This window comes from Dufourea novaeangliae, unplaced genomic scaffold (assembly GCF_001272555.1).
Source record: "Dufourea novaeangliae isolate 0120121106 unplaced genomic scaffold, ASM127255v1 scaffold296, whole genome shotgun sequence".
NCBI classification, from domain to species: Eukaryota; Metazoa; Arthropoda; class Insecta; order Hymenoptera; family Halictidae; genus Dufourea; species Dufourea novaeangliae.
In genome coordinates this window covers 953,425-969,979 of record NW_015374174.1, presented here as the reverse complement: position 1 = coordinate 969,979, position 16,555 = coordinate 953,425, and the positions used below count along the sequence as shown (strand labels likewise).

The 16,555-nt window shown below is 47.5% G+C and overlaps 1 protein-coding gene across 1 annotated transcript in view; it reads right to left on the bottom strand.

Annotated features, from left to right (window-relative positions):
- Positions 1-409: 409 nt before the first annotated feature.
- LOC107192044 (protein groucho-1-like) overlaps positions 410-16,555 on the bottom strand; it is a 113,819-nt gene continuing 97,673 nt past the window's right edge. The window contains exons 8-13 of the mRNA XM_015581224.1: positions 4,198-4,323; positions 3,269-3,551; positions 2,445-2,703; positions 1,685-1,960; positions 703-1,306; positions 410-517 (exon numbers count right to left, since the gene is read on the bottom strand). Of these exons, the coding sequence (XP_015436710.1) occupies positions 410-517; positions 703-1,306; positions 1,685-1,960; positions 2,445-2,703; positions 3,269-3,551; positions 4,198-4,323 (1,656 nt within the window). The remainder of the gene's footprint in view (positions 518-702; positions 1,307-1,684; positions 1,961-2,444; positions 2,704-3,268; positions 3,552-4,197; positions 4,324-16,555) is intronic.

Here is a 16,555-nt window from a genome sequence, read left to right as displayed (position 1 = left end):
GTTTTCTATTTATAACCATGCGCTCTATACAATCTTAAATAGCTAAAACGTCCTGCCACCTTTATATTTATATATATTTATATATTTATATCTATATAATGTAACTTCAGTTCCTAGCAGCCGTGTAAGTCCGTTAGAGCGGCCGTTACAATTGATCCAAATATAACAAATATAACACATGCCATCACTCGATTCACAAAAAAGATAGTCCCTCAGGCGTAGAGTCTAAGCTTTCTTATGATCCCTTCATTGCCAGCTTCAGTACGTGTACTCCGAACGAATTCCGTTCCACCGTCTCCGGAAACTGAAGCCTATTCCTCGCTTTTCTTTTTCAATATACGATTAATACAAAAGCGTAGTCTTCCATTCGACAATATTCAGTATCTGTCAGTCTGGTGAAGTTGGTAATTCAGTATATCACTTCGTAGACGGTGGCTTTCTTGTCGCCTGATCCAGTCACGATGTATTTGTCATCAGTCGAAATATCGCAACTGAGCACCGATGAGGATTCCTTGGACTGTAAGAGAACAGAAAAAACATTGTTCAAACCGTTTGAAAAGCTATTCAAAATAGATATAATAAGCAACCTAAAAACCTCTATCCTTAGTACACTTCAATATGCTATGTGATCAACGAACGATTCTTATAATATTAGCAATCTGATCTCCCCGGATAGGACATATATATAAAATTCAACCTCACCTGGAATATCGAGGCACCATAGGGTGTACGCCACGCGTTAAGTAAATTGTCCTTGCCGGTGGAGACGAACCACTTGCCGCAGGTAGCGAAACGTAACGAAAGCACACAGGACTCGTGCAAATGAAGCTGATATTTGTCCGGCTTGGTGGCGTGCAGCACCTCGACGTTCGAGTTCTCCATACCGACCGCCAGCCATTCGCCGGTGGGACAGTAACCGAGGGAGAATATTTGCGAGGTGAAATCGTGTTGTTGAAGCTGTCTGCCCTCCCTCAGGTCCCAGGAACGCACGGTGTTGTCGAGACCTCCGGTCCAGAGTTTCGAGCCATCGGCGGAGATGTCGATGCAAGACGCACCGTCCGTGTGACCTTGGAATTGCCTGACCAACGATTGATTCTGTAGATCCCAGACAGCGATGTTGCCGTCGCTACAGCAGCTGAAGCAGACTTTCGAGTCCGGCGAGATGGCCAGAGCGTAACAGGCTGGTGCATTTGATGTTAGTTCCGCTTTGATCCTTGGCGTTGGACTGGCCAGATCCCAGATGCTTAGGTTACTCGCCTCGCCACCAACTATGAGGGTCCTACCGTCTGGTAACAGCTTCACTGATCTGTTTAATAAAAGATCAAAAATAATGTATTAACAAAATTTGAAGTTGAGGACATTATAGAATTCTATATTCCTCTCTCTCTCTAAATTTAGTTGTTCCAAGGATCTATCTACGTGTACCAGTGTTTTCCAATGAAATTCATCCGGATGCAATCAACATTTAAACGGCGCTCTAATTAGTACTGTAATTAGCGAGCGAAACATTTTCCAGAATATCGCGATTAACCGGAACAGCAATACGTGTATCATTGAACGTGACCTTAATAGTACCGCAGGTGAACACGCTAATCTGTATTTATTCAGCGCCGGCGGAAACCGGGCGTTTACTTCGCCCGTAGTGGAAAGTTAATGTGTCATGTGCCGTGAACGTTTAACCAACCTGATGTAGTTGTCCCGTTGCAGGCAATCAAGCTGCGAAACGTGTTTCGCGCTGCCGCCGCCGCCCTGATTGATGTCCCAGACCTTGACGCATCCTTTGCCGCCGGTGTAAACGTATTTAGTCGGATTCGAGATCGTCACCGCGCACACCACCTCGCCGTGCGTTAGGGTATTTATCTGGCGCGCATGACGCGGTATGCCTTGTCCAATTAGGGCATCGGGTGGAAACGGGACCGGTTGCATCTGGCCTTCGCTCGATACGTGGAAACTGTACGCGCTGCGAAGACAAAGAAATTGGACGTTCTTTTGTGAGAGTCCTCGCACAACCTCCTTGGATTCATCGTGTTTCACGAGTAGGAATAGTAAAAAGACGACAGTACTTTTTAATGGCCTTTCTCCATTCGATGGACAATCAAATATAACTTTCCAAATTGTAGGACATTTAATCTGTCTATGAGCAACAGAACTATGTATGAAAAAAGAAAATGATAGGTTTCCTTAAAATTATAAGATCAAAAAGAACTACAAGTACTGGAGTATTAACTACTGTGCTCAATATTTTTGTACTCTATTGTATCAACTATAATTTATGTTCGTGACAGTAATTTAATGTTGCTTTTCTTTTCGAAGGATATGTCTGAATGTTACAAGACATCGATTTAATATTACCTTTGATAGTGAATGTAGTAGAAGATTACTATGCAAAATTCGAGGACAATGAAGATCGTTCGAGAAGGTAACGTACGAAGGAGAGCACTTACGGTTTGCCACCGGGCACCCCGAATGGTCCAAGAGGTGCCCTCATGCTGCCGTGAGGGTCGTAGAGTTGCTGAAGAGGCGGTCTTGTGGGATATCCATTCAGAGCTCCCGGAGGATAACCCAACATGTCCGCATGAGGTCCTGCGGGTGGATGATGCGGCGGCGGATAGTGCGGCGGATAAGGGCCGACCGCCGAAGCCGAGACCAGTGGTTTGCTGGAACTCGATGCTTTCAGACCGCCGGAACCGGAGCTGCTACCACCTGTCGACCGTACATTTATCGTCAGACTTGTTAACTAACAGGCATTGTGCTGCGTTTCTGAATTGTTAACTACTTTCGATCTTTTTAACGAACATACAACTAATAACTTTTCACTTTAACTCTAATTGATCTGTCAAATTTACATTATATCTATAATATATATAAGGATACCCGAACTCCTAGATGACCGTTGAAAATTATGTCCAGGACTACCCGCCACTTTCTGATTACGTAAAACCACAGGCGTTATCGATTTTTTCCCAAAAAATTATTCATTAAAAATTATTCATAAGTTCTTATGCTTATTTCCTGAAACAGTAATTTCATTACAATTTACTGATAATATATAGTTGATCCATTTAAGTGTCCGGTGCTATCCACTCTTCCCCTATTACGATCAAACATGACTTCGTTTTAACATCCATTGGTCCAATCATTCCGAGTATAATTTTCCACCAGTGGTTCAAGTTCACGAATGAAAAAGTGAGTCCTTCCGAAGCGATGTTAACGATCCCCCCCCCCCCCATATGGTTGATTACCATTTCACCGTGAAAAAAGAACGTACCTGCTGACGTAGGTGTGACAGGTTTCGAGATCGGAGTTGTCGGTTTCTCCCGTTCTTCCATCTTCTTCGCCGAGGGCGTGCTCGCGTTGCTGCTGGTGCCGCTCCGCGGCGAGGGTGGCGGCACTTCTTTCTTCACCTGGCCGCTCAAAGGGACCGAGGACGGGCCCAGCTTGTCGAGGCCGTTCTCCCTCGGCGATGAGGTGCCGTTCGCCGCGGGACTCGTCGGCCCTTCGCTCGCGTCGTCCACCACCAAGTCTTGGTCGCTCTTCTCGCCGTCGCTTTGCTGTCGGGGAAAACGTGTACGGCTTTATTAAAGGTACCTATTTATACAGGGTGGACCACGAAACATGATCCAGCTTAGATTATTCCACTGCTAGCTGTTTGATCGAAAATTTTTTCGCATGCATCAGTGCAGACGTCGTATATAGAAATACATAAGCAGTCGCAAGTGTATTGAAGCTGATGGACGTCATTTTAATTAAACATCGTTTTAATTAAAGTAAATAATAGTTTCTGAATGTTTCTTTGGTTTAGAACAGGGGTTCTCAAAGTTTGTAAATTTTGTACCAAATAAATAAGAATAAAAAAATGTATGTACCACCATAAAAGTATTTTCCGATTAAAAATCAAAACATCCCAAATGGAATGTTCATAATTAAAGAATAAAACATTTAAAATTTATTTTATTTAATTAAAGTCGTAAATGAAACTTTTACATTATAATAAAATATAATAAATGGTGGGTAATAATACATGAGCAAATATTAAGGAGATTTATTATTGGTGCCTGTTTCATTGAACATGTTAGTTAAGAAATTTTTCGATCGAACAGCTAGCAGTAGAATAATCTAAGCTGATCACGTTTCATGGTCTACTCTGTAAAACATCAGTTGGCGAGATACGGAGACCACACATCCTACAATACATACATGGCCTATGTCTTTGTCCTGTTCCTTCTTCAACTTCTTCAGGGGCATGTGATCGTGATGCTGTGAGTCCGGTGTGCTTCGGGGCCTGCTGTACTTTTCGCGCTCCGCGGGCGATATCGAGTTTCTCTGTAACAGACAAACCAGACGAAAATTAGAACCGAATTTCTACCTCGTAGTCCTGTTAATTATAAATAGACTAAGGATTTTTATGCGAAATTACGTTTTCTAAAGTATGTTCTTTAAAGACAAGAGTAAATGTAGGAATTTCTATCTCCTTGTATGGGTCTTATTGGATTCAGAATGAAATAGAAAATTCGTTGCATCTAATGAAAGTTTTGTGTTTTATTGTATGTATTTAACAGATCTCTATAGGCTATAATTGCATAAAATTCGTCATCTAGATGTAAACAATCTGACGTATCTTATCCTGAAATAAATGTGATTATTGTGGTTTAGAATAATCGTTCCGCAATATTGATAAAATTTATGAAATTTAGTAACAATTTTCTGGAAAAAAAAGCAATCGATTAGAAGAATCACTTTGTTCCGTTATCTCGAGAACCGAGAGAGGGAAATATCTCTGGGTAGTCGATTTGTTGGATCTATGGGCACGAAGATACCGATCCCTTATCAGCGGGAGTAAACACCGTCGGATAAGGGGTAATCGCTGTCAGGATACGAAGACCGTTCGACGAGCATATCAGGCCGAGAGTTTGCCCGTAGACGGGAGCCGTAAAATAAGTATTAAGGTTTATCGCGAGAAATCTTATCCCGGGACCCCGTATACAGAGCACCCGTTACTTTCGTCTCGCTTTAATACAAACTCGTCGCAGCTTTCAACGAAAACGGCGATTCTAAAGGCAACGCGCGCGACGATACCGCGGAACGAACAGAAAACCTCGACGTTGAAAAGCTGGGAACATTTTCTGACTCTTTTCCCCCGTTCTCTGCGATTAAATAAAATATTTGCCTCTAGGACGGTCCCGGCAGCAATTAAATTACGTATCCGCCCGTCCGATTCCTCCGTCGGTTTCTTCCCTCGACGCGAGAAAACGCGAGAGTAAATAATACAGAAAATCGTTGATTCGGTTAAAAAGCGCCCGGACGCGAAAATCAAGGGAAGTAATTTTTATTTGCTCCGCAGGCAGACCGTCGTCGCTTGCCGCCCCGCTCTAATGGGGAGGACGAAATATCAGAACTTTCAATTAAGATGTTTGTCGGGGGAAATGAGTTTCTGCTACGTTGATCGATGATGTATTTTCCAGAGCAGTTTTCGTAGGGTTCGATCGCAAGTTCTTACAATTTTACACTTGTACTAAAATTATTGATCTATCCTGTACAACTTTTGCTCCAGAAATACCGTCGATTACAAAAACGATTCAGACGAATTTGTCTTACACCGCCGTCACAACCAACTGACCACCCTATTAATCTTCGATCCCCTCGGAACTTCCCTTTTCACCGGGGGACAGAGACGATAATCGGGTCGCGTCGGTAAAGCGTCGCGAATCGTCTTATACCGGAAAACTCCGCTGCCAATAGCTTCGGAGATACGAAAAGACGAGGGTGTCGAAGATATCATCGACAGGAAGTTTTACGAGCGACACTTTTGTCGGGGTGTGGGGAGATACGGCGAACGGTATGTGTCTGTCCTCTTTATCCGCATAAGCGCGCGCGCTCGAGCCCTTCTCCTGTCCTCGTCCCCTCGATAACTGCGCGCCCCATCCGTGGCAACATCGTAAACTACCCACTCGCAGCCTCTCTCGACGCGCCGCCCGCCCCCGAAGTAAATCTCCTCTTCTCAATTACCCTTCGTCTCTCATCCACCGGCACCTCTGGCTCGGTCCATTACCCAGACGCCACCGGTAGCATCCCTTCGCCCGAGGTCTGGAGGACCCGTGAGCGTGTCTCGGTCGAAAGGAAATGAAATAGGGTAACTCGTGATTTAGAAAGTCGTCGGGGCCGAGTATTCTTCTTTCGAGAGACCTTCGCGGTGGCCCTGAGTTCCGAGACTTCGGTGTGAATGTCTGAATGGGGACTTGAATCGCCGTGATAGTTGCGTAAAGTTAAATAAGAACTACCTTTTCCTCCTTAGATTTGTGTTTCCAGAGTCACGTTATCGACATTCTGTCGTATTTGTCGTACGACAAATCGTACATTCTATAGGAGAGTCTTTACTGTCCACGAGTCGCTTCCCAAAACAGATTACATGGACAGAATACGGAACGCATCTGTTGCGTCCGAAAGCCTGTGAAAAATGACACCCTCCGACGGCGTCATCTATTGGAGGGTACGAAAGTATTTCAGAAATGGTCGGAAGACGCTGCGTAGGCACGCGGCGGAAGGCGATCCGACGACATCGAGAAATTGAGCCGCGGGGCGTGAGGACGGAGGAGTCGGTTCACTCGATAAAAAAGGGGGAGGAGATGAGGGAATTCCGAAGGGTATAGGGGCGAAAGGAGGCAAGAGAACAGGCGCGAATACCAGCATCGAACGGCTCTGTTCAAAGGAATCCTCGACGGAGCCGTATTACGTGCCTCGCCTCGACTTTTCTAGAACGAAAAGGGGCTACGGGAAGGTGGAGAGATCCGTTTTCTCTCGCGGGGCGAACCCAACGAGGCGATCCTCCAACTCCCTCTCTCTCTCTCTCTCTCTCTCTCTCTCTCTCTCTCTTTGTCCCCCTTTCTCGTTACCAGGTAATGGCCAGTCGCTATTTATCCAGCCAAGAACCACACCGGGAGTCAGTCCTCCGGTTACGACTGTTGTGTTCCTGGAAAGGAAAGCCTTCAAACGAGAGGAGACCCTGTACACCTCGGGACACGGCGCTGCTTTTCTGACCTGGGATAAATCGACGGTAAAAGAAAACACCTGGGGTGGAAGTGGAGACAGAGGAGAAACGAGTTCGACCGAGATACTTCCGAGAACGATTCCTCCGCTGCAGCGCCCCCGATGGTGGATGGCACGGAAGAAGAAGAAGAAGGCGGGCGTGCTCGCGAGAGGAATACAGAGTGGCGGCGGCGCGGGGAGGCATTATCATAAAAATGCGACGGAATCTCGAAGATCTTGGATTTATGTCGGAACGGAGATGGTTAGCGCGAGATAAGTTTCGTGGAATCGGGGGCGGAGCACACTGGTGCAGGAATAAAAGGGGGGTGAGGGACCCGTATGAATCGCTGTTGCCAAAGTTTCGACGTGTCATAGAATTTTTATGCCAACCGTAACCCCCCTCGGACGGCTCGCCGGTAGAACCATGTCAGGGATTTCTGCTCTCGAAGATACGACAGTTTGCCAACGATCATTTTTATGGGGACGTCCTTTGACTTCTTTATGGGCGGGAGAATGAAACTGTATTTTAAATCGATAACCGGGATACGAGACGAGAAATTTGTCCCTGTCGCTGTGATTGTTCTCGTTTATCGTCGGTTCCCGTTTTAACGGAATAATTCTTGATGAATTTGGCTGGTTGATCTCCTTGGGAAATTCATTTGGACAAGAATCTTTTAAAAGCATATAAAAATTGGTGACATGCCAACCATAAAAAACCAAAAGAAACTATTATATACTCACAGATACGAAAAACTGCACAATACTAATCTTTTATTTTCCAATTAAACGTACATTGCCACATGGCTACAGTGGGAACGAAAGAGTTAAGGAACGGACTCTCGTAATGTCTGTTAGAAAGTTCCACAGCTAAACGACTAATTGCAATCTCCCCGAAGTATTTCGTTCGTCGTTACTTCCCCCGCAAGCCAATTCACGGACCCAGTGGAACGTTCCCCATCCCTCCCACAGCAACCAGACGCATCCTCGAGGTTCCCAGACTCTTTTTCTCATCGCACAATACGTTCGATTCCGTCGTTGTATTCAGGAGCTTTATCCACCCACCCCCCTTGGGTGCATCTCGCTTCCCTTTCACCCGTTCCCGTCGAAACGCCGAAAGCACTCGATGTTCCACGCCCTTCCTCCCTACCCATTTCTTACCTCGCGTTTCCGCGTGTACGGGCACTTCCACCCCCGTGGAAACCCCGGCGACGATACGTATACGATGGGTAACGGGGTGGGTGGAGGGTCCCGACCTTCGTTCGCCGTAAGTTTACTTACACCTCGCTCGTCGGGATCGTACCGGGGTGCAGCCTTTCCTCGGCAAAGAGGGTTCTCGCAGCACGATCAATATGGGGGCACCTCTCAAAGGGGTTGCTTGAAAAGGAGTGAGAGGCTGAAAGGCGGGGTGGAGGCGGTGATGGTGATGGTGGTGGGCACACCGTTGGGTACACCGTGGATATATGTATAGACTTTGTAGTGTTAGGGACGACTTGGTCTGCCGGCAGGCAGGCAACTTGGCAAGCAGAGGCGGTAGCAGCACCACCATGGGAAAGAGGAGAGGTCGGAGGTGTGCGTGGTATTGGGGTTGGTGGTCGGAGCCATGAGGGTAGTAAGTGAGTGAGCGACTCCTTCGCCACGACGCCTCGTCTCGACCCAACTACCCGGCTACCCACACCATCGAACCATCCCCCCAATCCCCCCCAAAAGCGACCTCACGGATATATCCCGAGCCAGCGACTCGCCTCATCCTCCTCCCGCACGCCCACTCCTCTTTCTTCTTCCTCCTTCTCCTTTCCGCCCTTCCTCTCTAGTCGCCAAGTAGTCTCCTTACTACTCACCCCACACCCAGGGTATTCCACCTCAACCAACCCACCGCCGCCTGTTTCCCTATTCCTCACTCCACCCTCGGCCGTAGCCAGGACCCCGAGGGAGGAGGTTACGAACCGGAGTCGCGTCTCCCAAGACCCCGCAAACCCCAGTTGGTACAAGATTGCCACCCAGCGGTTCTCAACCACCCGTCCGGCCGACATCGTAAGGAATCGCTCGACAATGTGATATCGAGACACGTTGATGGCGGTTCTCGCGGAGATTTCAGACCGTTCAGCTTCTCCGTGAATTGTGATACGGTTTTTTTCGTTTCCTTTTGCTCTCGGGTTGGACACGTTTCGTTGGAATGATGATGGTTTTAGTCATTTGAATGATGTGTTTCGTAATTTAATGTATATCGCCAATTAATCTGTGTTCTTATACACACGCATACATGAAACGTATAGAAGGCTCCCAATGACTTGTTGCTGAAATTTAAAAACTATTCAGGAATACAAGCAAATATTGAAAATATAAATAAGGAATTGAAAATCAAAACGAAGACGAAATTAAGCATACAATATTCTTCGTTATAAGAAAATATTCTATCTAAAAGGACAATAAATCAATGAAAATCGTCTTCCAATGTAAGTTACTTGCACAATGTTTCGCCATATTTTACACAACACAGACATTTGTCTAATAACGTCGTTCGAGCGATCGTTTAATTTATCGATCGTGATCACGAGCGTGTAACTGCACCACAGAGAAGATTCATCGAGAAGTTGACACGCAGGCGTAATTCAACTCGGTTCACGTGACTACATCGGACGGGGAGGGGGCGACCTCACTCGGGGATGCATGGAATTTTTAATGGCCCCGCGGGGATACCGGGAACCGATTTCTGGAATCAACCACGTGTCACTGGGTCACCGCGCGCATCCATCATCGCGGCAATTAGTGAACGTGAATTTTTATTTCGCGGCGGCGTGTTCGTTCGACTAGCCATCCGGCTCCCTTGATCGGCTCGAATTTATTTGCGTTTTTTATCCCTGTCTCCCTCTCCCCTGTGCACCGGTCGTGAGAATCAGGCAGCTGATAGCAGGAAATGAGAAACGAATCGCGCGGTTTCCAGTTTTGGTAGAATTTTTTACTAACACGTTTAGAATGTTATTAGAAAAGTTATTTAGTTGTTTATATGCAACTTGAAACTTTGTATCTACGTATACGTACACGTACTTCAAATTATATGTATATGTTTTTTAAGAACGAAAATCGGACATGGAAATTAATTTAGCTCTTCGCATATCTTTGTTATTTGTGGTAAACTGATTATTTTTGTCAGGTAATCTTTTTCAAGACTCGTGAACAAGCTACTAAATACGTTTGTAACCTTCCCAAACCTGATCGAGATAGAATTACTTCCTCAAGGGGATTCAAAATTGCTCCTCGCCCCGAAGTAGTTACAGACGGTCCCTGGTCGGACAGTCTGATCAATGCCACGGACACTCTACGCTCGCCCGCGGCGTAAAATGTGTTATCGATACAAGGTTCTCTCTTGTATTATCTATGTTCTGTTCATCGAACAGGAAATCGTCACCTACATGTTGGGCCTAATTGAAAAACTCAACACTGCCCTGTTACGGACACCCGCGACAAAATCATTTCTACCGTTCCGTCGGGAATCCATCGCTGGGCTGATCCCCCGGTAACGCGGGGTGTCGCGAATCGTACAAAAATTCACGGCGGTATGATTTATAGATACACGGTAAATAGCGTAGGACGGAGGGAATTCCCCCTTTTTCCAACCGGCGCGTTGTTTCCTCTCTGTTTTCTCTCGGCGCGACCGGCTACACGTCGCTGCGCTCCTCGTACCCTCTTTTTCTCGTTTCCCGTTCCACCGCCCCCTCGTTGTCCACCCTCTCTCATCGGCCGGGCCAGAAGCCCTGCGGTGGAATTTGCATTTTTAAATTAACTCGCCTCTGTTTGCAGCTATCTCGGCTCGGCGCCACCGTCGGGTCCCGGGGCTTTACAATTTTATGCAACAACGCGCCCCGAGTGCTTCGCCATCACCACCACTACCACCACCATCCCTGACAGCTTTACCCACCCCCTCCGTTGCACACTATCACTCCTTCCCTATCAACCCGTTCCCCGCACATACACGATCACAACTACCACCTCCCTCCGCTGGTACTCGACGTCCCTTGCCCTTGCCGCAAAACTCGTCCCCCGGGGTGATCGATATTATTGTTATCGTTATCGTTCGACCCGACCTCGAAAGCGGCTGCGTTTCCCATCGACGTTACCGTTGCGGCCAATTACTTCTAACCGCACGACAGCGACGGTTTTACGGCGGCAGGTCTCTCTCTCTCTATCGCGTGCACAACGCGGAAACCGAACGCCGATGCTGGTTACCGCGAAATACCTGGGCAACCGACGCAATATGCAACGAAACCATCCCTCCTCTACCTCCCTCCTACCACGGTTTTTCGTTTCGTATCATTTCTTCGACCAGGCACCGCGGGGGCTATCGTCTGTTTCGTCCTTTTTTCGGACGTTCGACCGATCGCCGGTACCCAATACCATCCCTCCTACCCCTATCAGCCACCACACCCCCATTTCATTCTACACTCTGGTTCACTATCTCCGGGGGCTTTATTGAATACAGAAACCGCGACGATTGCTTTTTCTTTTTCCATTAGTCGGCACCCTCCTTCCCCACCCCCTACGGATCGTTCCGCGGAACGATGCATCACGGAAATTGCTCGTAACCGAGGCGAACCGGCGATCCGCGCCGAATCGGTGCGGTCCCCGATCGAAGCAGTTCGGTGACTTGGAATTTTTTTCTTTTTTTTTTTTTTGGTTCGTGGCTGGGGGTTGAGGAGAGAGGGAGATTAAATTCCGCGCCGGATCGGTGACGTTCGTTCGTGTACTCTTTCCGGTGGTCGGACGAGAAGGGGGTTGGGGGAGAGAATGAGAGGTTTTTGGTTTCGGTGCGGTGAAGGAAATCGAGGTTGTTATAAGGCGGACTGATTGAAAGCGAAGCTTTTATAGGGCTCGGATTGGTTCAGATTTATAACCGGAATTGACGTTCGGTCCTGTTTTACTTTTCTTGCGGTGCATGGAAAAAGAGTGTGCTCCCTATATTCGTATTTACAATAAATGCGGTATATCTAGACTGTGGATACGGATTGTCGAGGACTAATTTTGTAGAGATTAGAATTGAAATGAAAATAAATAATTAATTAATTCTAAAACTTTTAAGTTTTGGAAGAAGTTCTGGAATTAGTTCCAATTTTCGCCGCCAGTGTGTGAAGAAAATGATAGATACGTGCTCTCATTCACACATTTCACCCACCACTGCCATACGCCCGCATGCTGCACGTTGTTGCCCGCTGGTGAGTTTGGCGGGCGCTGAGTTGCCCATCACTGTTCTATAACCACACGTGCCGAAATGCTCGTTACAATAAATAACTCCCAGAATCGACCCGATCGTCCCACAAGAAAAAAAAAACTCTTTCGAGCTGCGACGAGTAAGCTCGAGCTGAAGGAGGAAATCGTGCCCGCGGGTCGTCACCCAATCACAATATATCGCGAAGAATACGACCCCCTCGATTGCGCTCGGCGAACGGAGAAAGGTCTCGAGGCGAAGTTGGTCTCGGAATTTTTGCTCGATTTTCGAGTCCTCCCGAATCGAGGTGGTATTGCACGACGACTTTCGGGGATAACCGAAAGCGTGCTCGCTCTTCTCCCATCACGGGTGTCTCGAGAAAACGAGCGAAAAAAGTTGCGCGGGATACACCACGAAAAGAAACGTCGCACCAGATCGGAGAAGATCGAGAAACGAGCGAGGAAGAATACGCGCCAAAAGGAGAACGGCAAAAGAAACCGATCCGAGGAATACGGAGCAAACACACGGTATAGTCTGCCGTAAAGTGTCTACGGAATATCCACCGATAGTCGAAGGAGGATGAGGAGGGGGATGAGAAAACATTTTTATCGGTCCGTCAAACGGGCGGATAGGGAGCTATAGAACAAGGTGCAACGTGGTGGGGGAGAACGGAACGCGCCCGTAGGAAGGACATGCCGATAAAAGTGGAAGAGGGCAAGAAAAAGAAAAGAAAGGAAGGAAGGAAGGAAGGAAGGAAGGGCGAACAAGGGTGAGAGTGAAAAGGGGGGGAGAGAGTTCCAGTAATTGAAAAGCCCATGGTGGATTACGATCGTCGCTTTATTTCGCGTGCTCGACGGTTGCCCGGGCTTCTCTCCCCCTATTATCTCGCCCGTTTCTTCGACTGCTCCTCCCTTTATACCTCCGGCCTCCTTGGAAACAAGAAAAACGAGGCGAGGGAACGAGCCCCACGGTGTGGGAAGAGAAGAGGGTGGTGGAATGGCGGATGAGCCTCGAGAGAGCGGTTGGGAGGCCAAGTGGAAGCAAGAGAGATGGTCAAAAGCAAAAAGAGGGAAGTGGGGGGAACGGTTGGAGGGAGAGGAAGGAAGGTGGTCCTACGCAACAATGCCCGCGGAGAGGCGCATTCTCGCTCGACGCAAAAAAGGCAGTTAATGGGCGTTCTGGTGGCACGGCATCCACGGGGACCCGGCGGGAATCGAGGGAGCTGAACGAAGAAAAGAGAGGATCGATGGACCGACCGACCGGCTGCCCGTCCGCCGATCGAACCGCTGATTTATGGCGGCTCTGTATGTATATATCCTTCCTCGGCGGAAAGAGAAGTATACTATACTCGTCGAGATCCTGGTATCGCGCGGGAGCGTTTGAACCGCTTGTGTATAATACTCGTCGCGGGACCACGTGACCCCGAGAGCCCCGAAACGGGCCACCAGACGGTATATCGCGTGTTGGAATCCTGTTCAATTCAGCCGCGGCTAGCCGGACCTATGATCCCACCCTTTCCACTTTCGACCGTACACGTGTTACCGATGTTGCCGGCGGTGTCGATAATGGGGCTGAATTATGGTTGGGGGACGGAGAGTAGGAGATAGATTTCCTGTTCTCAAAACTGCATTAGAACTACACACGCATCTCCCTTCCCCCCTGTTCTGTGTAACACGGCATTCCCATAACACGGTTTTGCTATAACACGGTTAGAGGATTGGGAAAACCCCCGAATAACACGGTTTCGCTCTAACAAAGATAATGAATTGTGTAGTTTTTACAGATTTTGGGACTTAAACTCTTTTGTTCCAACTGTTGCCGTATGGCTACGTATTTTTAATTATGGAATAAAATTTTAGTATCGTGTATTTTTTTGTATCTGTGAGTATATTAATTGTTCCTTTTGCAGTCGTTCACTTTCTATTTCCAGGGACCAGCTCCGGGCCCCCACGCTTCCGGTCGCGACAAGGTTGAGAAAACGTCCGTAGGAGCCGGGACGATTATATTGTGAAATATATACGGAGAGGTATAATTACGGGGCGGTCGGTCGGGTTCTTCGGTGGCCCCCGGGGCGGAGAGTTTTACGGTCGCCTCATTAAATTACGAACTAATTACCGGCCGGCGAATTATTAAAAAGCTTAGTCGGCCGTTAAACGTGCCGCGAGTCGTAAAAGAGAGGGGCCCCGGCACGCAGTTAACATGCGCGCGCGCGTTTCTTAAAACCGCGCGGCGGCAATTCGACGTTCTCATCCGGTTCGAGAAAATGGGCCTGGCAATTTAACTCGGCAGTCGAATGGAAATACCAGTTTATTTTCAAATTGTCACGATGAATTTTTTCTACAATTCCGTAGAATTTCCATACGAGGACAAGGATACCTGGTATGTGTTTCCTTTGGGAACTGAATTTAACGACGAATGCCGTGCCAATGCTACGCTACGTCGTTTTTTGCGTTGCAATTATTGTATTTTCTTCTGTTTGTACGGACAACGTATCCGACTATCGTAATTGAGGAATGTAAAGGTATTCGGTAGATAGCCTCTCAAACGATAGCTCGTTTAATTTCCCTGATCCTCCAATTATTTTCAGCTGTGCAAGCACGTTATTACTGTCAAGGAGAATTTCCAGTAATCTGTACATCGTGTATTGTATTTGAAACTTCATAATATTGCAATGATAATTCGTGATCCGGTATACATAATTTTCTTCTTAAACATTTTCCGATATTCATAATAATTCTACCATGAAATGATAAAACGTCCGATAATAATTCGGGATTATAACAAGTCCTAATGATAATTACTAACTTGCTAAAAAAGCGATCTTTTCCATTCTTTAAAGGTAACTCGTCAAAAAAACCTGAAATAATTCATAAACAAGAAATTATAATCGAAGAAATACGAGTTTCGAAGTCATTCACAATCGAAACTACTGTACTACATTCCAAAAACACCCATATGCTACCAGCTCGTTACCCAAGAAAACCTTTTCCCGCGCTTCCTTCAACGATTCAATCCTATCTATCCCCCTGTACCCTTCGCCCGACTATTTACCGTTCGCGATCCTCTTCGACGAGATCCGATCGAGACGAAATGCAACCGATTCCACGAAGGAGGGTAGAGAATCGTCGCGGAAAGAAATAAGGAAAGAACTCGGAAAGAGGCCAAGTGACGTAAGACCGAAGAGGGGTCGGTAAAGGGGTGCAGGGGACGGTAGACGGTGCTCGTGTATCTCAAATCGAAAACTGAGGACGGGCGAAAGAGAATGCGGGTCGTTATTATTCCTGCACCGGTAAGCTACCGTTCCCCGAGAAGCAGCTTTTCTTCGTGCCATCCTTCTGCGACCCTCCGCACCCCTCTCTATCCGGGTGAGTCTTGCACGGGACTTGTCGCGATCCGGAAAAATATTTCTCTTCCCTGAAGCAACGCGAAAGCTTCTTCTTGAGCTTGCAACCGGGGGAGGAGTAATAACAGGCCGAGTCCGTGACAAAGGGGTCGCACACTGGGTGGAGGAGAAGACACGGTACAGGGGTGAGAGTTAAGAGGGAAAGGGAGACACGAAAGTGGGGAAGGGGATTGGAGGAACCGTCTGCTCGTTTTCCCGTGTCCCGTTCGGTCGAGGTGTCGACTCATAACCAATTCATGAAACACCGAGAGCCGACTGTTCCTCGAGAGATGAAAGGGGGTTGGAGAGGGCGGGTGGTAAGAGGCGAAACACCGACGGAACGACTACGGAATATTTATTTATCGCCGTCACGACGACGACGGGAGCGGGCGCGTTTTTTTTTTCTCTCCTCTTCTTCTTCTTCTTCTTAGCCGACGCCGAGCTGCGGAGGAACGAGCGTAAACTACTCCAGAGAAGAGCGAGCGGTAGCAGGAGGGTGGTGGCAGGAGTCCCTCGAGTTGCACGAGCACGAACTTAATTGAATTTCACGATACTTACGCCCCCGATCCGAGTAGCTCGCGGCAAATTGTCGCGAAAGCGAGTGGCCCTCGATGCCAATGAGAAAAGTGCTCGAGAAACGGCGCCGCATTAATTCGTTCGCGGCGGAGCCGAGCGCCGCGGGCCTGACAGCACGAGTCTGGGGTCTTTTGAGGATCGCCCTACGTGCTGCCGACGCGACTAGCTTCGATTCCGTTCGAAGATTCGTTCCGATCTACCGAAGGGACTTTGACGGATTTTTCTCGAGAGATTGACTTTACAACTCCTCGTGCATTGTTCGTGAATTTTAACCAAACTCTGACTTTGGGTTTTAATTAGATTAAAACGAATTATTCTGAATGAAATGAACGTATTAAATATTCCTCTTACGATATTTAACACATGTTAATGTT